The 21,752-nt window shown below is 37.3% G+C and overlaps 1 protein-coding gene across 2 annotated transcripts in view; it reads left to right on the forward strand.

Annotated features, from left to right (window-relative positions):
• pafah1b1a (platelet-activating factor acetylhydrolase 1b, regulatory subunit 1a) overlaps positions 1-21,752 on the forward strand; it is a 49,847-nt gene that overhangs the window by 19,050 nt on the left and 9,045 nt on the right. For both annotated transcript variants that reach the window (XM_056473212.1, XM_056473213.1), the window contains exons 3-8: positions 9,519-9,603; positions 14,377-14,451; positions 14,657-14,863; positions 18,014-18,182; positions 20,007-20,109; positions 20,454-20,682. In XM_056473212.1, coding sequence (XP_056329187.1) covers positions 9,519-9,603; positions 14,377-14,451; positions 14,657-14,863; positions 18,014-18,182; positions 20,007-20,109; positions 20,454-20,682 — 868 coding nt within the window. The remainder of the gene's footprint in view (positions 1-9,518; positions 9,604-14,376; positions 14,452-14,656; positions 14,864-18,013; positions 18,183-20,006; positions 20,110-20,453; positions 20,683-21,752) is intronic.

Here is a 21,752-nt window from a genome sequence, read left to right on the forward strand (position 1 = left end):
TTTTTTCTTGTTGCATTGCCGCCACCGGTAGGAACTCTGAAGTAATGCAAGATACCATTTAAATGACAGCTATGTAATTTAGGCTACATTCAGCGATGTATACAACAGGAAGATGAAGGATGCCTTGTTTTTATTTTGTGCCATGAGTAGGGCTGCACGATTAATCAAAAAAAGATCACGATCTCGATTCGACCCTACACACGATCTTAATTCAGCATTTTATAAGATTCAGCCAATTATATTTTCAAGGTCAGGAGAGAAGAAAGGCAGTAGCACAAGTCTTCACAGCAACATTGACACCTTCAAATAACGTTAAAAGTGTCACATACTGTATAAGGTTTAATTCACCCAAAAATGTAATTTCTGTCTTCATGTAATGATGTATTCGTGGCCGCAAAATCACACGTGAGCTGACCGCCAGCTGTTTGTTTACTTCCGAGAACCAGTGTTGCCAGATGTAGCTGACCGTTTCCAGCCTAAAACCCGCTGAAAACTAAAAGGCACCGCCCAACAATCTGTAGTCTCGTTGGGAGATCACAACTGTTGTAAGCATTTTTATGTGGAGAACGGGGGCAATGGCACCTCTTTGGGGGATCATAACGGGTTTATAAGTGAAGACAGGAACTGGGGGGCACGGCGTTACAAAACCGCCTATGTTATTTTTAACCCGAAAAAATAAATTCAAAACCGCCCAATCTGGCAACATTGCAGAGAACGTGCGCGTGCCCGTCCATGACGCCTACTTTAGTGAACAGAAGCTGCATAGGCTGTGGATAACAAGTAATGAAGTTGTAAATGACGTTCAGTTTGTTGCACAGAGTGATCGTTTGAAGGCCGTGTGGAAAGTTTGATTTGCATGTATGTTTTTTTTTTTTTTTTCTCACAGTGACTGCAGCCGTGAGCTACACTCAGAAGTGAAAGTGAAACCTGTGCACACATCATTTAAATGATCATATCACATTTGACAGTTATGATTACGACAAACATTTGATGTGTTTTTTTCTTTCATAATGAACCCAAAGCATTGTGCATGAAAATAAATGTTTACTGTGTCAGTATACAACAACCCTAGCCTATATATAATGTTGAATATAATGCAAGAAGAAATTTGATAATGACAAAATTCAAATTTTACCAGTGAAAACAAATGATCTAATAATGTTGTCAATAACAGATGACAAGCACATGTCTTAAACATAATAAATCAACTTTATAATTATGAATAGTTCTATTCTGATGTCATCCTTTTACTGTGAATTAACAAACAGGACATATTGAAAGTCTGTTCGAGTCCACCATAATGACTATAAGAAATTTAGCATTTTAACCAACAGTAGACCTACACATAGGCCTAATATTATTGTTGTTTTACCATTTGTTTGAGAAATAATAATAGGCTAATCATATTAACCTTTATTTTACATTTACAGAGTCGTGAGAAAATCGTGATCTTGATTTTAAGCAAAAAAATTTGCCAGAATCGTGCTGCCCTAGCCATGATTTATTGCGATAACAGAGCTATAAGTTTTGCTGTTGAAAACACAAATAAGGTCTAAAAGATTCTATGACCACTAGATGATTCTATAATGTTCTATGACCGCTTTCAGTGCTACATATCATCCAGGCTGTTTATAACTCTTTAAAGTACTCTGCAGGGGTGCAATTCCCAACAACATAACTGTGGGCTCAACTATCATGGTACGATGCATCGTACGATGCATGTTAGTTATAGCGTAGAACGTCCATAATGACGCTCTAAATGGGGTGGAGTAACTATTATTATTTACGGTATATTTAGCGTATAGCGACGTATTTGGGGAACACCACATCAAGAACCATGTTTGTAACAGGGGAACTTGCAACCTTAGTTAGCTGATGATGGTTTTCGGAAATGCACCCCTGGTGTTTTGTATGGCATGCATTCTGCCAATCAGTGACCACTTGCATCACTGGAAGTTATGGTTGTGCTTGGTTTGTGGGCTTCAATAGTTTTGGAGTCATCAGTTTAGAGAACTTATTTGTTGTAGTCTGACATTGAGTCAAAAGGTTTTTTATTCTGTCAGGTTCTTACTGGAAACCACTGTTCAGTCCAATTGGATGCTCTGAGAACACAGTGTGTGCTTACTCAGCAGAACCCTTTTTGTCAGGGAATAATCAGCTCTCCTGTAGAATCCCTGGATGGAGCTGCAAAAAGAGAGAGTGCTGGCTTTGATGAAAGCCGCTGTCTGTTGGCCATGTTGTTTCATGTTCAGGTTAGCTGCAGGGGAGATCAGACTCCTTTTTCTGTTTGCACAAACGTGACCATCTCACAAAGCCTGCAAAAGGACTCATTCTGCAGTCCTGTGATGCCATGTTCTGATACATGATGGCAGCTGGATAATAAGCAAAGCAAAATCCATAAGCCAGAGGCAGTCAGACATGATATACCCACAGGGGCTCATCTGAGTCTGATAAGACACTGTTTGTTTGCTGAGCAGAGATGCGCTGGGTTTGTGGAGTCGAGGTGGGAGGGGTACGGGGTGCTGTCGGGCTGGCAGTGATGATGTGGATCCGGAAGCAAGCACTTAGCGGAAATGATGTTAGAGCAAGATGACTCTCTTCCAGAAAGAATGAGGTAATGCTGCTCATCTCTTCTACTGGAGCTGATCTCCTATCCTCACATATACTGCCGCCGCCCTGTCTGAGATTTATAGTTTGACCGTTACTGTGGACTTGCTCTTAAGGGTGCGGATTCAGTCATGTTATAAAAGTGATAAAAGGCCACAACATGTTCATTGCTACAGTTTAAGTTATTTCTGTCACCATTTTCTCGTTAAAGTAATAAAGTTTGGTTTTCGTTGTATGTCCGATGCTGGTTTTATCAAATGAAATGAAGGACTTCTAAATTGACATTACAGAGCAGCTCGAGATGACGTCAATCTTGTTGTAAAATAAGATGGCTGATTTTGAAAATTCCATGAGTGTTGGAGCTGCATGATATTGGGAAAAATCTAACTTTGCAATTTATTTGTTTATTTATTATTATTATAATTTTTTTTCCCATGCAATGTATATATTGCTATATGAATACAAATTTACTAGATGACTTCATAAATATCTCTATTTGAAAATAATTCATCGTTTTAAATTATTGGATGATTCTGTAGATCTAAAAGCATAGATAAATTCATCAAAATAAAAGATGCAAAATAATTAAACAGCATTGCTTTTCGAGTAGTCGAACTGAATTCGGGTACAGTCATTGAAAAATAAAAAAATACTGCACAGTCTTTATTGTATGAACTTGGGCTGTGCAATATGGGCAAAAGAAACCTATCACGATTTTCTTGAACAATATTGCGATCTATGTTTACAGTGTGAATCTGAAGCTTATTTCAAAAGAAAAACAATTAGATCTTTATTAAAGACCTGTAAATTACCCTAGTAAAGCTGTAACAAAATGTCTCTAGAAGAGACCTATGGTAAAACAAATGTGTGCGAGCGCGTCCGCCGATGTTCTGCTTGACCAAATATCAGAAATTGTGTGTTCACAAATTTGTTTTGTCATGCATAGATCATAGAGCTCTTTGAGGCGCTGCCGTGAAATAGGCCACATATTGCTTCTTTTGCGTTTACTTTTGCGTTTGCATTACTTCCAATGGAGTTACAAGTTTTTTGTTAGTTTGTCATCTTTGAGAAAACGTTTGATGGTCACTGAGCAATGATAAAGGAGCAACTGTAAAGCAAGTTGAAAATGCTGAAGGAAGTGACACGCTCGCGATTTCCACACACTTTTAGACTCAATACATGCATGAAATTACTTGGTTCTACCATACGTCAGCCTTCAAGTATCCAAAGTAACTTAATCCCATAACACACATGTTGACTTTTTTGACACCAAGTCCTCCTGTGCTGAACTCCTTATCCCTGTATGCAGGCTATACAGTCTCCTGTTCTCGCGCTCTGTCTAGGCGTGCTGCGTTATGATTGGTTAAAATACCAGACTACAGGAAAATCATGCTGTAAGGCAATTATTTTTATTTATTTATTTATTTTATTTTATTATTATTATTTTATTATTATTATTTTAAGAAATCTCACAATTCCAAATCATGATTTTGATACAATTTCTATTAATCGCACAGCCCTACTATAGACAATTCAACAAAATTAATAGTCTTTAATGTTACAAACAGTACAATTGTTTTATACTTGTATGCCTTTAATATCCTCATACAGTCACAAGCCTCAAACACATTTGCAAAATTATCAATACTAATCCAGACTCCGCATTGCAGATCCTGCAATTTGACTATTGCAAATGATCAGATTGCGATATCGATGCTGAAATGCTGTACTTGTGCATGTGTAAAAGACGAAACTCTGTAGCTCATTTAAAGACAGATGTAGACTTCCGATTTAACTAACAGTCTTTTTCAAATATAACTCTTAAAGACACTAGGACATGTTAAATTGAAGTGTACACCCCTATTTTTGATGTATGTATCAAAAAGAAGATTCTGTGAAGCGTTTCATCATGCAGAGTTATTTATGACTGCTTTTTCACTGGACTCTGGGCATCTGCTCACTCTCCAATATTATAAAAGTAATTGGGGTTATATAAATGATTATAAAGTAATATATATGATACCAGGTCATTCTATTAAATGTAAACGATACTTTAAATGCTGTTAGTCTAGTAAGACAGTTAGTTTGAGAGAGCTCTCTCTTAATGAAGAGAGTCTTTTGTTCGTTGTCTCCAGCATCTCTGCCCACTCAGGTTCATCGCTGCTTCGCTTCTCTGCTTGCTTCTCGGTTTCCATGGAGACCAGTCCAAAGCTATGAGCTCTCATTTGTTTGTTCGCAGTGTTTTCTTTTCTTTGGCATTTTCAGTGCTGCATGTCTATCTTACAAGCCAGTTTTTGGAGCTGGGAGGGCGTTTACAGCTTGAGTTTATTTCCGGTTTTTTTTGGTTGGGTATCATCTGTTCAGCTAGTGCAAAAATAGCTGTTTGCAAATAAATGGCTCTTCTGGCTGGTGGGGCTAGTTAGGATTTTCATGGCATGTATTAAAAAGCGTTTAGGCAGGTGTGTGAGGAAAGCATGGTAGGTGGTGCACCTGAGGGTCTAAATGTCATAACACTTTACCTCATAATGGGAGCTAATTGAAAGTAATTTGTTATTGTTAGGAGACATTGTACTTGCTTGCCTCCTTATGCCAACAGTGATCTTTGGTGGCTGTTTTTTCACCACATAATTCATGATGAAAGGCTAAATACCAGCTTGTAATTATCTTGATGAGATTCCAGATTTAATAAATGAGAAATGAGCGCTGACGGGAAGATATGCGAATGATCTAATCATCATAATTTGTGAATAAAGAACATAGATGAAGCAACTGGTTTTAATAATGCCCAATGCAATCTAACAAGAGCAGAACAAATAAATGGTTGGAGGAATTGAGGAGAATAACTTACTGTGGTTTCCCTTGGTTTTCTTGTTGGTTGTTTTAAAATGGGTATTTTCAGTTAATGAGTTAAATAAGGTCCGACTTGATTGTTCTATAATATAAACTGCACAGGCTCATATTGCAAATGCTCTTATCTATTCATTTATTAGAAACATATGTTTGAATACTGAACAGCTTAAGTTAATGTTTTATCGAACTGTGTATAACTGACATTTTAAATCAAAACTTTAAGAAAAATTACATCTGCTCTATGCAAAACCTGACAATACTTTAAAGTAAAAAAAAAAACCCTTTGTAAAACACCATGGGAAATTTTCAAGGGAATCTACAGCACATTCTTCCAGGTTCTGATGTTATTCCAGCATCGTTTTAGTATTCGAGCAAAGCTAGTGATGGTCAAATTTGTGTCATAATCTATTTTACAACTGTGTGATTGTAGTATAAATCAGTGGTACCCAACCTTTTTATGACTGCGGACCGGTCAACGTTTGACAATTTTACAGCAAACCAGGGTGGTTGGCGGTGATTCGTAAGTTACTAGGTGACCAACCGTTTTCTCAGAGGATGACAAGCTGACAAAACATTGCTGTCACTCTGATACAAGAAAATTACAAAGCACTGCAGTGTTTAGGTGGTCTGTGTTTGTCTGAGATAATTAGTCTACCGAAACGTGTATATTCCATACAAGCTGAAGCTGACTGGTCAGTTCTTGTCCCATGACTTGCTGTGTGCTCGCGGCATTCATTCATTCATGGTTCACACCTCCATCGGAAATAACAAACTTGCGCAAACTCTAGAAAAGTGATTATGTGAACAGTCCTTAAAAGGCTGCCGTCATTTGTAATCTCCAGCAGTTGATCCTCTTGCACAGACATGGTGGATTCACCTGATTTGTTGACAAATGTGTTGCGGATCTATTCCTTGGCAGTTTGCAGGTCCTTGACTGGGCCTTTTCCCCTTAGCAAAGAAACTTTCCAAAGACCTCTATTTCTTACTCATTTTGCTGCTTGTGGGTTAAATTTGGGCGCTCAAGTGACAGATGTAATCGAGAGTATACGGTCATTTTCAAAATAAAAGTCATTAAAAATAAAAGATGTGTTCAGACTCTGATAATAAATAAAACAATATAATTAATGATTTTTTGCACGACCCGGTTCCAGCTGATTCACGGACCACTGGTATAAATCATGCATGTTTTTGAGCGTTAAATAATGGCACATGCTAACTGACAACATTAATTTCAATTCATTTTCTTAATTTGCTATTGTTTCAATGTGTTTCCTTTTGTGAATTCTGAAAATTATAGCAAAAAACTGTTTTTGCTGGCACAAGCTGTTGGTTAATCTGTCCCTAAATATCTTGTTTTGTGTTACATGGAAGAAAAAAACACAACGTATAAATACAAGTGATGAGCAGTGATGTTATAAGAGATTACAAATAAAGACATTAACCTTTAATGATAGGATGGAAAAATTTTGAACCTCTCTTATCCATGTTTTGCAAAGTATTGCTTTGTTTTATCGTTGTCAGTAAAAGTAACTGACTCCTGTAAACAAAGAGAATTACAGAACCGTAATTCAGGGTGCTCATTCTTGCATTTAACCACAGTTGATGCTCCCGAAACTTTCCAGAATGTACATGACCATAATATCAGTTTTGTTTTGCTCAAAAGCTCTGTTTGATGCACAAAGCAGCATTGTTGTTGAGCTGTGTCTCTAGGAAAGGTATCTGTTGTGCATGTACCACTCAAAGCAGAGGAGGCTTGCTCACACACACACACACACACACACGTTCCCTGCGGCATTAAACAGCAAGTAGTTCATTCCTGCCGCCTGTCACATGAGAGATAACCTCTTGCTGACCTTGACTTTAATCATAGCACCCTTACTGTCACAGGCTGCGCTAGATATGCTACTAAAGCTCTGTCACTTCATTGTCTGCTACATAGTACACTGGCCAGTCCACCAAACACACACAGTATAATCATATCATTTATCTCCAATCGAGCCACACCCAGAGAGTTCCTCTGCCAGTGTGTGTGTCTGTGTGTGTGCGCTGTTAGACCCTTTGTTGTCTCCAGTATAGATATTATAATTCTTTTCATCAGTGCTGATTTTGATCTTGATTTAAGAGCATATGTGCACAATGTGGCTGTCCTGCTGAAACAGCTATTTCCATATTGGGCTCCTTGTTTCCTCGAGACTGTGGATCCTTCTGCGATCACAATGCCAGGAAGAGTTTGGACAGCAGAGTGGCGTCTCTGACAGCCTTCTTTGTCTTCACTATCACCACTATCAATGAATATCTTCCGCTCACCACAGTCTTCTTGCTGACTCCTCGACAGCTCTGAATGTGTTGAAAACAGAGGTTGGGGCTTCCTGATACATTGCTTCCGTATTAATGAAAAAGTGTCTGCATTTTCTGTTTTTCTTAAGTTGAATTTGGGGGGAAATATGTGTAATGTATGTAATTATTACGTTAAAGACATTTTATTATTCAATTTCTGTAGTACTTATTTGTCTTTTTATTCTCTTTTTATATTTGTATATTGTTCTGTAGAAGAAAGTGGTATAGAGAGTGAAGAAATTATTACTAATAAAATGTGCGTCATGCATTCATAATCATTTTTTGGCATTATCATACTTTATGATTTTTTTCTGTTTTGGTGATTTATTACTGTATTATAAATAGGTTTATTACATCATGAATTAATTTGTATAACCAAAGAAAACAAACTGTATCTTTAAAGGTGCAGTATGTAAGTTTGACACCCATTGGTTGAACTAGGTATTTCACTCCTGGATCAAAACAAATACAAGATTGAGAACAGGAGTGAATGATCTAAACGGTGTTCTAAATAAAAGCAACTGCTCCCAACTCCTCGAATTGATATATTAGAAACGGCTTCTATTTCTCACTGGTGAACAACAGAAAACTGACAATGATCACCTCAGGTACATCTCATGTGCTTTATTCAGTGTTCAATGCTAATAATGTGAGTTTGAATACCATTTTACATGACATTGATTGCCATACTACTGTAAGCAGCAGCTGATAGTTCACCTCAGATCTTGGAAATTAAATAAACCGTTTGAAATTGAACTTTAGAACTCTGAGTAATGCAAACCAACACATATCAGTGATTCAGCATGTCCATTTAATAATGTTAAAGAGGTTTAATATGTATCAATTAGATTCTAAACCTTACCCTTTCGTGAGTGAGTTCATATTCTGTGCTTTTCCAACGGCTGTATTTAAATTTGTCGTGTTTCGTCTGGTGCAAACAGCCAAATTGCTGTCACTGCGTATCTCATCACGAAGTGTGTTGTTAGGACATGTGGTTACAACGTAACCTGCACACCTTACATTTGTAATATTTATATTATTTGCTAATCAATAACTGAATTTGTCTCTCCTTTCGGAGTCTACTAGTGCTACTGTCCACCAGAGTTTGCATTTAGGTCACGGACACATGCTTTCAGAGCCTTTCTGAATGAATGAATAAATTAATGGAATACGCGGTTTTCCACCAAGGCAACCTGGGCTACTGAAATATAATTGGCTAAAGTGGCATTGGGCAGGTTAAAATGACCAAAACAAAGACAGCCATTTCGGCACGGAGAAAATATGTTCAAAGCAGAATATCTGACTTCAGCATTGTTTTCCAGATAAACAAGAATGTTCAGGTGGCGTGTTTCTTAAATATCTGCAAACATAGTATGGTATTTTTATGCTTTAGAAAAGTCAAAAACTTAAAAAACGACGTTTCCTTTAAGGAAACATGTCTTTTGGTCCTGGTTTTTTGTTGAAATTTGTTGAGGATGCTCCCCCCCTCACACTCTGCTGCTTTATCAGTCCTGATTCACTATGCATGTATGCATATGCAGTTTTCCATGTGCAGCTGTTTTGTCTACCATAATGAAATTCCACCATACCGGTGTCTGAATATGTGCTCAGAGAGGCATGTTCTTTCAGTTGTGTCAAAAGCCCTTACCGCAGCTCTTTTCTTAATCCACAGTTATAAGGCCTGGTTATCAAGAGAACTAATTAGGCTTCTCTTTGTTTTTCAGAAACCGAGCGATAGCTGATTACCTTCGTTCCAATGGATATGAAGAGGCATATTCAGTTTTCAAAAAGGAGGCGGAATTAGACATGGTGAGTGTGGGAACCCCCCCCTTCATATAAACCCCAGTCAAACCAGTGTTTCTTAATTTGAAGTATTCCCCTTTTAATTGGCACCTCTGTGTGAGGTTGTGAGTGACGGCGCACGTGCTGAATTAAGGCAGTGCAGAGATAATTATGATGTGTGACAGATGTAAAGCCCGACGCTCCCTGTTGTCTCGTCGATGGTTCACACTGATAAAGGGACATATTGAATAGTGTCTCCCCATTATCACAGGGTAGACTTACTGAAATTCAGCAGAAAATGCGTCTGGTAATTTGGAAAGGCTTACAGAAGCTCCTGTTTGAAAACACTCCTGGTTGGACGGAAGATAAACACGAGGATGAATTATTGATCAGATCTGTGGCGGTAAAAGCTTTCTTTAATTAACCAGAATGCTATTAACGCGGCTTCATTTATCAGAAGAGATCTCATCATTGATCCTTCCAACTGTTAAGATGTTCTGAGAGGTGGCAGGGGTTTGTGACTTTAGGCATAACTGTAGATGAAGTGTGGCTCTCTGAGGACTGGAGGGGGCTGATGGACCATCAGACGGCAGTGATTAGAAGCTGGCAAGGCTAATGTGGCTGGTATTTAGCCATTGGCCGCCACACGTGGCAGAGGGTCCAGGCAGATGGTGGATCAGACCTCTGCAGAGACTTTAAATGCCCCTCTCCCTCAGAGACGCTTCTCTCTTTCCACTTCTCATCACAGAGACAGCACCTGTTCTGCTGCTTGCACCTCTTATTTTACTGTAGAGCCTTTCTGCTCTTTGTCTTTTTTACATCTCCCATAGTGATTTCTTATGATTTTTCTCTGTTTGATGGTTGGACGCCAGTAATGGGAAGCTAAACCATGTGTGCACTTCAAGCAAACACAAGAGATATGAGCTTGCATAAATCAGAAAACAACCAGATGAATGTCTGCTGTAAAAGTTTACACACAAACCAAGAGATTACACACAATCTTCAAGAGATTGGATTTTCATACCTCAGAATTAGACTTAATGCTTGGAATTCAAAATGAGGCTAATGATCAACAGAAGTGTGGCCAAACATCATGGCAAGTGTTTCCTGTTCAAGCCTCATATTTCTGTTCTTTGTTAGAGCCTTCTTTTATATAGCTGATTTAAACCAAATTCATTCTATAATATAATAATGATAATATTAATTATACAGAAATAAATATTTTTAAATAATATATTCATTCTTCATTCTCACTTTAATCAAAAATACACAAGTTCCTAATATAATATCCAGTTGTATAATGTTTGTTTAATCTAAATATCTTAATTTATTAATAACCGTAATAAATTATGAATGTGTTTATTTGTAAAAAGTTAAGACATTTGTAGTACTTTATTAAAATGACTGACTTTTGGTTCTCATTGCTCAGTATTTGTTTGTTGGGGAATGCCAGTGGGAATGATTTATCTATCTAAATCAGGGGTGCTCAAAATTTTGTCGCATGAAGGGCCAAAAACTAAATATCATTAAGAGCCATTGGCCAAAGGTAAATATATAAAACTATTAGGGGTGTAACGATATTACAAACCGAACGGAAATATCGCGATACACCAACCACGATACGTATCGGGAAACTCTCGTGGCGTACCTCGGTACTCTCACGCCCCCTGCTGCCCATTGTTGAGGTTGACGTCATTTGTCTCTTAACTAATTGAACCAATTTAAACATCTTTATTTTATCAAATTTGATTAAATTGTATTAGTAATGATGAGCTTTTGTTCTAAATATTATATTCTAAAGTTTTATTTAGTAGTTTATTTAGTATTTTTTAAGTGCATGTCATGTGACATGAGTGAGCGATCACACTCTGTATACTACTGTATATGCAGGATGGCTGCTTCGCATATATCGCGATTGCAGATCCCTCAGACACATTTAGGTCACCTGTGTGGAGACATTTGGGTTTTCCAGTGAAGTACAGGAATGGAATTCCTGTCGTAGACAAAGCGCATGCCTATCTTTCGAAACGTTCACAAAACTTACTTATACGGAATAACATTTAAAGTGTGCTAATTTCACAATGTGAGGGTGTAAGCAAAAGACTGACAACAGAACTGCCAACAAAAGTGATTTAATGAACAAAAGTGAAAACCGAATAATGCCCAAAAATACATAAAAGAGAAATATTTACACTAATAAAAATAATATATTAAACTAGCAAATTCAAACAAAGTATAAAACAAAAGTTTGTGAAACTCAAGTAAGGGGACGATAGTGAAGTCAAACAAAAGAAAGAAATATAACAAAACAATTCTAACTCATGAATACCTCGCTAGAAACTGATAAAAGAAAAGAAAAGGTCTTCAGCGCCGAGTGCCGTATTCGCCAAAGATGACGTTCACCTCTTACCTAATGTCTTTAACAATACATTTTCTACATGTTTGCAAAATGGAAATTGTACGACATCTTCCCTATCCACCTTACTCTGAGAAATGAGTGAACTTGAGGAGGTATAGCCTAATATGACAGGAAAGAGCTGAGCCAAAAAGTAACTGACAAATCAATCGAAATAAAAATGAACAAAAACACAAAATATCTCAGTGGGCAAAAAAAAAAAAAAAAGTTAAGCAAAAACAACGAAAATCATAATCATGTCAGCAAAATACACCAAAAACGAGATCAAAGGAAAAAGCAATATTTTTCCGCTTTTCCTGACGCTCTTTCTATATCTTCCACCACGTCACCCAATGATGATAGAACGGTCTCCTGACCAATCCGCTGTCGTGAAGGCGGACCTACAGAAATGACAGGCATGAAGAGAGAGAGAAAGAGAACGGAGGTAGAGATGCGCGGATCAGCTGAAATGACACCCGAATCCGCGGCTTCATACTAATCATCCATCCGCCACTCGCCCGCACATATAGTTTTATTTCATAGCTTATATGTATCCGCACCCGATCGTCACTTTAATTTAATTCTTTGTTTTAGGCATGATGATAGGTCAGCGTGGATAATAACTGCAGATTGAGTGGGCTAATCTGCTTATCTCTGATAGTAAAATAATATGTTAATCTTAAACGTTTTTAAATGAACAATAATTTATAAAAACAAAAGTTTGTCTTTAGACAACATTTTCTTCATTTTCAAATAGATACAGAAAGTAAAAATAAGACATTTTTAGCCTTTACAGATACAGGAACAAGATAACAAAAACAGTGCCACTTCAGCCTAAACGGCAGCTGTTATGTTTACTTGGCCTTTTTCCTCGCACTGTTCAAAAACACAACAGAATCGCTCGTACCGCGTGTTGTAGGAATGAACAAGATTCTTCTCGCAAGCCGCTACGTTGTGGAAATAGCCTAAGCGATCTTGTTTCTCCCAGAACAATAGCAGATTTTCCACTGATGACTCCTCTAACTGAAACTTTGAACAGTAGGCTACTCTTGCACTTCATCCATTATTATTGGGCGTCTCATATCCTCCCATTCTGCACAGCCCACTATCTGCTTTTTCGCTGGTCCACTGCCATGTCCGGCTACATTCACCCATAACCAACCCGCAATTAAACATAATGTTGTTTTTTTTTTTTTTTTTTTTTTTTTTTTTTTACCCGACCTGCGGATTATCCGCAGCGGCCGCGGATAGGCTTTAACATCCGCGCATCCCGAACCGTGGCTCCAAAACCGTGAACCGAACCGTGCCTTTGCTGTATCGTTACACCTCTACAAACTATATTACATTAAAGCTCAATCTCAATTCTACGCCTTAGCCCTACCCCTTACCCCTCGTTTTGCACATTCATGTGAAGGGGTAGGAGTGTCCCAATTCTCTTTGGCATTAAGGCGTAGGGCTAAGGGGATGGGCTATATACCCCTTCGAACTGAGATTTTTTTTTTTAGGACCACACTCGAAACCAAGGGGCAAGAATTTTCCAGAATACACCAGCCACAATGGCAGCACAGCTGCACTCGAAAGTAAGGAGATCCACAAATCACAGGAATAACTACAGCAGTCGCAATCTCGTATAAAGTAAGAGGTCGCGATGACATATGAGGACGTGTGCAGGCGCTGTAGTGCTGTCCCATTTTAATGGGTAAAGTTTAAAGCCCTTCCCCTTCACACTCTGTTTCAACGGCGAAGAGTAGGCGTACAAAAATAGAATTGGGATTGGGCCTGTATTTGCCATGTCTAATCTCCTAATTTATTTAAAAATACTTCAAAATAAATAGAAAACATTATTAAATCACATTAACTAGTGCAGTATAATTTTTTAAAAATTGCAATTAAAGCATAATCACATTTAAAACACAGCAGAATTCAATGCTGAATACACTAGTCAAGCAGAAACCGCCTTTGACTTGATTTGCTCACCAAAGTCTCTGCATTGTCGACTGACAGTATTGAATGGACAATCTCAAAAGCATCACCATCATTTGACCTCTCTTCTCAGATAGGAGATGGCCAAATCAAAGGTTACCATGGGCCAACTTTGGCCCACAGGCCCTAGTTTTGGGATCTCTGATCTAAATGTGACTTTCAGAAAGGTCTTAGTAGTGCCAGGCACCCTGAAGTAAATTTTTCACAGTGTGGTGTTTGTGTAGTTGTAATCTTGGTAAGCTCTCTTTGTCTGCCGGAGATTAACCCATGTGAGGGGATTTAGAGGGAATTTACATTTGCCTCTGGGGTGATAGGTGTATGTCTCTTTTTTTTGCTTTAGGCTGTATGTAATTCTTGTTTTTATTTTGATGCTATGCAATGTGTTGTGTTGGGGTGTAATTCTTCCGTCATTTTGTCACCAGAATGAAGAATTGGATAAGAAATATGCAGGTCTCTTGGAAAAGAAATGGACTTCAGTCATCAGATTACAGAAAAAGGTTTGTGCATTTCATATTTAATGCAAATCCTATTAAAACTCATGGAGGCAGCCTTGACTCATTGACTATTCATGCTCTGAAATGCCAAATCTTACAGTTCAGAAATGGTACGTTTCCACAATACCACAGCTGTAATCCAAAAATGTCACTATCATTCATCTTGATGTGTGCGATGACAAGTTTTGCCTATTCTGCCTTTTGCTAGGTGATGGAGTTAGAATCAAAACTGAATGAAGCAAAAGAGGAGATTAATATAGGTGGGCCAATTGGACAGAAGCGAGACCCCAAAGAATGGATCCCCCGTCCTCCTGAGAAATACGCTCTGAGCGGCCACAGGAGTCCCGTCACCAGAGTCATTTTCCATCCTGTTTTCAGCGTCATAGTTTCTGCCTCAGAGGACGCAACAATAAAGGTGAGATACTCTGTCTGTTTTGTGCTGCTATCGAGTACTCTGCTTGCATGGTGTACGTTATAAAACCCCCAAAACTGACCCTGTATTTCTGTCATGTTGTTGTGACCAACTGCCTTACTGGCTGATATAATTACGCAGTCCTGCCTGGAATGAGCTGTAGATTTGGCTCCAGGCAGCCAGTGTCCTCTCTTTTTGCTGTATTGGTCATACAGAGGCTCTTGAGACACACAAAATACACAAGTCTGCACAAGCAATGTGTCGTTCCCATGGTAATAAACCCTGCTTCTACCTGCCTGCTATTCATAACGGAGCCCACATTCTCAGTGATTTCTCTAAAAGGACAGCCACAAATTGACTCCAAGCCTATTTATAGCTATTATTAGAGGATTTTTGTGGGATGTTTTTAAAGCCAAGAGGGGGGGTTTTCACTCTAAATTGGTCACAAATTGATCAGTATTTTATTTATACATATATATATATATATATATATATATATATATATATATATATATATATATATATATATATATATATAGATAGATAGATAGATAGATAGATAGATAGATAGATAGATAGATAGATAGATAGATAGATAGATAGATAGAGATATAGATATATATATATATATATATATATAGATATATATATAGATATATATAGATATATATATATATATATATATATATATATATATATATATATATATATATATATATATATATATATATATATATATATATATATATATATATATAGATATATAGATATATACACACACACAAACACACACACACACAGGCGATCTATTAAATATTTTTTGTGGAAACAGTCATACAAAGGGTTACTCGTTAGATAGATAGATAGATAGATAGATAGATAGATAGATAGATAGATAGATAGATAGAGATATAGATATATATATATATATATATATATATATATATATCTATATATATATATATATATATATATATATATATATATATATATATATATATATATATATATATATATATATATATATAGATATAGATATATATATATATATATATATAGATATATATATATATATATATATATATATAGATATATAGATATATACACACACACAAACACACACACACACAGGCGATCTATTAAATATTTTTTGTGGAAACAGTCATACAAAGGGTTACTCGTTCTTTCTTTATTTATTTTTTTTGTTCTGCATGTTCTTTCGAGTGATTCATCTTCCGTCTCAATGCCGGCAGCTATGGCCACCAACCTGAGTCTGTGCCCCCTCTTCCTGTGCCCTAGTTTTTATACTCTTTTTCTAGTTGACCCTTTTCTTAAAAAATCCCCAGCCCTCCCCATTGTAACATAGGCTTCTTTTGACTAGACAGCTAGTTCATATATATACTCTGCCACATTCTCTCCATCCACACATTCATTGCTAAATGTCAAGAAGCCTGAAGCTTTCCAGCCAGATGCTTTTGTTTTTTCTCTCACTTCTTTCTCAGTATAATGCAGATGTGGTGTGGTGATTGTGGCAGATCTTTTTTTTTTCTCTCACCCACCCCATCTTTTTATGTTAATCAAGCAGTTTGACAGCTCTTCTTTTCCATTGACAGTTCTCCTTCTGCTTGACCTGGTTGTTATTGAGTCAGCCAAATGGTTTGCAGTTCAGTTTCATGCACAAGTGTTTTTCTCTTCTTTTCCAGACTGTGATATTTTATACATGCGCATGAACATGCATTCAAACATGCCGTCATAGCTTAGATCTCCACAATTTATCTGAAATGTCAACACTTTAGTCTAAAATAAGCCCTCTCAGTTCATGCAGCACTGCATGGCTGATCTCAGCTTGTTTTTTCACATTGCTTTTATAGTCAGGCTATACATTTTTTGCTTCAGTTCTGTTTTTCACTTAACATTGAACGTTTTTAATGGATGCTGAATATATTTGTACCATATCTATAATCTTAGTTATGCATTTATTTTATATTTAACCTATTTGTATTTAATGGTAATTAAATTATTCACCCTCAGTTAAAGGACATGCGGTATAGGTGAACTGAAAAAGCTAAATTGGTTGTAGTGTATGTGTGGGTGTGAATGCAAGAGTGTATGGGTGTTTCCCAGTGCTGGTTGCGGCTGGAAGGGCATTCGATTCGTAAAACCTATTCTGAATAAGTTGGAGGTTCATTCCTCTGTGGCGACCCCTGATTAAAAAAAGGGACTAGGCCAAAAAGAAATGAATGATTATAATTCAATTATTTGTTGTGCTGTAGTATTTTTTTTTTCTCTTTAATTTTCTCTTGTTTTTTAAGTATTGCCTCTGCTAGATCATTAATAATCAAACCAAACATTCCTAAATGTCAGCACATACAGACATATGAGAAGGGCAGAAACAACAACTAAACAAACAATCAAAAAAACACTGACATCATATGTACGTCAAATAGTATTGCAGTCTCAGCTACATTTCTAACGCTTACGTGCTTGACTTGACCAGGTGTGCCACATCAGGCTTTTCTTGTGCATGTTTTCTATCAGAACATGACTAGTTGTGTTGAGTTTCCCCGTCTGGAAGCCGGAGACTGATAAGCAGGTGGAGGGGCTTCTGTCATCTGCCCCCTGAGCAGCAGACAGAGCTTATCCCTGTGTGTCTGCTGCTGGAAAACTGCTGAAACCTGATCTTCACATTAAGCCCTGAGGCTGTTTATCATACTGCTGCATCCAGGCGAACAAGCTGATAACATTCGCCTCACTTCACAAAAAATGCTTTAATGATAAAGAAACTGATGAAAACTGAATTTTAGGGAAAACACGATGTCAAAATATTCTGCCCCAATTTCTCTTGGAGTTCGGTAAATGCTGTGAGGTAAATATGGGGTGAAATTTTGACACTTTTTTTTTTTTTCGTGAGGTGGATGGAGATAAATGTTCAAACTGTAGATTATATCCAGAGGGCACGTTTGATGGCGTTTAATAACTGGCAGCTTGACAGATGTTGCACTGAATATGTAATAGCAGCTACAAGCCCAAACCTGCTGTTTATGTCATACCTTATTACAAACTGTCAAACAAGAGAATGTATTTTATTTGTAAAAGAAAATCATCTTGGGCTAATGTTTTTTTTTTTTAATTTTTTTATTTTTTCTTATTTAGGTATGGGATCATGAAACTGGAGATTTTGAAAGGACCCTCAAGGGCCACACAGACTCTGTGCAGGACATTTCCTTTGACCACACTGGAAAGCTGCTAGCCTCCTGTTCAGCGGATATGACCATCAAGCTCTGGGACTTCCAGGGCTTCGAGTGTATCAGGACCATGCACGGTGAGCATGGTGTTATATGTTGTCATTGGTTCTGGGAACTGTTATCAGCGAAGGGGCGTCTCAGGGGGGAATAGAGTGTCGGGAGGCAGGTGTTGAGCTGAAGCTCATTAATAGGCCAGCTTGCCAACTAATCCATAAATGTTCTTTTAGTAATAGAAGACACATTTATTTATTTTAGAATATATATATATATATATATATATATATATATATATATATATATATATATATATATATATATATATATATATAATTTATTTATTTATTTAATAAATTTTTTCTCAAAAATTGATGTGCTTTTTAGGAGTTTAATATATAAAATGAGGATTTTGTTGTTTGTTAATTGTTTTATGTATGCCAATATAATTTTTTTGTTTTTTATTTGTATAAACAATACAAAGTATTACATATTTATTCAACACAATTGACAGACCATGTCCCTTTTTTCAGAAATTCTTTGAAAAAATTCAATTGATTGGTAAATTTTAATGGCATCTTTGGAAACGTTTGCCTTCTGGCTTTTCTTAAGGGAGATCACACCACAAGTGAATTAGCATTTTGTCTTATGGATTCTGTGTTATGTGAACGCGTCTTCACTTCTACTAGATGGATAGTTCACATGTAAAGTGGCAGAGATAAAATCTCACCTTAGGTTTGGAAAAGCACAATTTTTTTTTTTGAAGATCAAATCGTATCAAATCTCACTAATGGAAACAGCATTGCGGAAAATAATAGATTTGTCTAAACAATACATCAATATTTATGCTGTTTTTGTAAGCTCAGATTATTTTCAGTTATTTAATGCAGACAAATGCTGAGTTTTCTGCGTTTTTCATGTGCACAAATACACGCATTCACTTTTGTAGTTTTAATTCAGCAGTAAGGATGCATGCTGTATGCTTAGGGTTGATGTTAAGTGTTAAAATAATAAGCAAATATGTGAAACAGAAATGTTAAACATGTTCAAAAAACTGCATCTTTTAATGTTTCATGATGAAAACGAATCAAGTGTTCAAGTTTTCCTCAAGTCATTTGTAATCCAAATCAAAAATGTGCAAATCCTGAGTGGTGATAATCCAAATAATGTGTGTGCGCTAACTCGTAATATGCCCAAATCCAAAGGCTTGTAATTTACACCCATCACTAAAGCTGGCATGCTGCCCTGAGACTAGGGTAGACTGTTCTAGCACAGAATTGAAGAGGTGATGAACAGCCCCCCCCTCTCTTCATTTTGCAAGTCCCCCTTCTGCTCTCTCTCTTTCTCTCTCTCTCTCTCTCTCTCTCTCTCTCTCTCTCTCTCTCTCTCTCTCTCTCTCTCTCTCTCTCTCTCTCTCTCTCTCTCTCTCTCTCTCTCTTTCTCCTCGCTTCGTGGGTCGGCTGCTTTAGTGGAAGATTAGGAGATTTGGACAGCAGTTTAATTATCCTCTTCAAGACGAGATAACATTTTGTGGTCCCCCCCACCTCCCCTCCATATTTAAGACTGCTTTTTCTAAACTACTTGGTTTCATCATCCATTCAGCAGCTTAAAAATGGCGTCCTGTGTAATTAGCTCATCTCTTTCGTTGCACATTGAGAACAAAGCAGCCCAAGGCAAATTAGCAGCTTCTTATTCTCCATTAAAGTGTTCGATATGTTTTAAAGCTTAACCACTCATTGTCAGATGCTAATGTGCATGACCGTCTGATTTGTACGGTGGAAATGTGTATATTATGTGCTGATTTGAGAAATGGATTTAGTTTATCCATCTCAGGCACTGTTAGGAGTTCTTGTGAATGTCAATCTGAAAAAATGTGAACATTTCTTTGCTTCTCTTTCTTTTTTCAGGGCACGACCATAATGTTTCATCTGTAGCTATTATGCCCAATGGAGATCACATAGTTTCTGCCTCAAGGGATAAAACCATTAAAATGTGGGAGGTTGCGACTGGGTAAGCCTTTAGGTTACTTATAAATGCTTTTAATTTGATTTTAATCAAAAAAATATGTTTGTTGGATAAACTTTCTGTACTACTACACCACAGGTTGTTAAACCTAACTATAGCTTGCTCAAACAAAACAGTGCTTTCAGTTGCTTTATTGTATCTTCAGCTAAAAGCACCTGTGTAAATGTAGACGTAACAAAGGGTTTCATGTTGTAATGGAAAAAAGGACAAACCTCTGACGTGACTTTCAATCACAATTGCATATTGAAACTAACTGTCAGATGTTATTTCACACCTGAAATGTTGATGACAATTTGGTTGACATTGTGCTTGTTTGTGTCACTAAACAGGTACTGTGTTAAGACATTCACCGGACACAGAGAGTGGGTCCGCATGGTGCGGCCTAACCAGGACGGAACCCTGATTGCCAGTAGTTCTAATGACCAGACGGTGCGTGTTTGGGTGGTGGCCACAAAAGAATGTAAGGCGGAGCTGCGTGAGCATGAGCATGTGGTGGAGTGCATTTCTTGGGCCCCTGAAAGTGCCCATCCCACCATCCTGGAGGCCACTGGCTCAGAGGTGAGTGGCACATTTGTGATGGCAAATGCTTATGACATTCAGTATGTTTAATAATTGTTGATGCATTGTTGAATGTTTGGTGAACGTAGAGCCACAGCAGTTATTACGTACCTGAATTTAAGCAGGTTAGGATGGTATTATTATTGGAATTCGATACCAATCAATACTAAAGTTTTAAAAGCGTCCATTTCCTGCTAACATTTGAGCGCTACTGAACACGTTCCTAAACAGTGCTGATTTGCCATTGTGTTCACATGCTCAACAGAAATGACTGTGATTGGCTGAGAAGCTCATCAGCTCACCGAACTCACCGCAGTTTACTGAGTGTATTCACAGATACAGGGACACTGTAGTGTTTCAAAGTCACATCGATCAGCTGGTTTGTCTATAAGCTGACATACCAGTGATCTGCTGATAAATCGTAGCTTTTTATCTGTGGTTACAATGTAAACAGCAGTGAGTTTGGTGAAGTGATAAGCTTCTCGGCCAAACACAGTCATTTCTGTTGAGCACCTGAACACAGTGGCAAATCAGCGCTGTTTAAGAACGTGCTCAATAGCGCTCAAATGTTAGCGGAATATGGCCGTTTTTAAAGTTTCAGTATCGATTGGTATCGAAATCCAGTATCGTGTAACTCTAAAGCAGGTACAAGGTTTAAGTTAAAGATGCACCAAAATGAAAATTCTGACCCGAAACTGAAAATGCTTTTTAATATTTGTTGTTTTATTAAATATTATGAAGTACTTTTTGTAAGACTTTTTAAAATGAACTTAACTTAAATCATACTGAATTGAAAAACACAAGCCAATAAATAACCACTATTTGAGTAAAAGTGTATTGGCAGCGAACGCATTGAGAGGTGTCATTTTACCATTGTTGCTATGACAGCACAGAAGCTCCTTTGCAAGCAGCAGGAACAAGTATACTACATATAAATGTCACATCTGTACATTTATTTGAGTTGCATTATGGAGTTGCTGTTCTAATGAGCATATGTGGTTCATGCATATAGGAAAGTGTACATGTATGTGAGCAAAATATCTACAAAGCAGGATATTGAGCTATTTTGA

This window comes from Danio aesculapii, chromosome 15 (genome assembly GCF_903798145.1).
Source record: "Danio aesculapii chromosome 15, fDanAes4.1, whole genome shotgun sequence".
NCBI classification, from domain to species: Eukaryota; Metazoa; Chordata; class Actinopteri; order Cypriniformes; family Danionidae; genus Danio; species Danio aesculapii.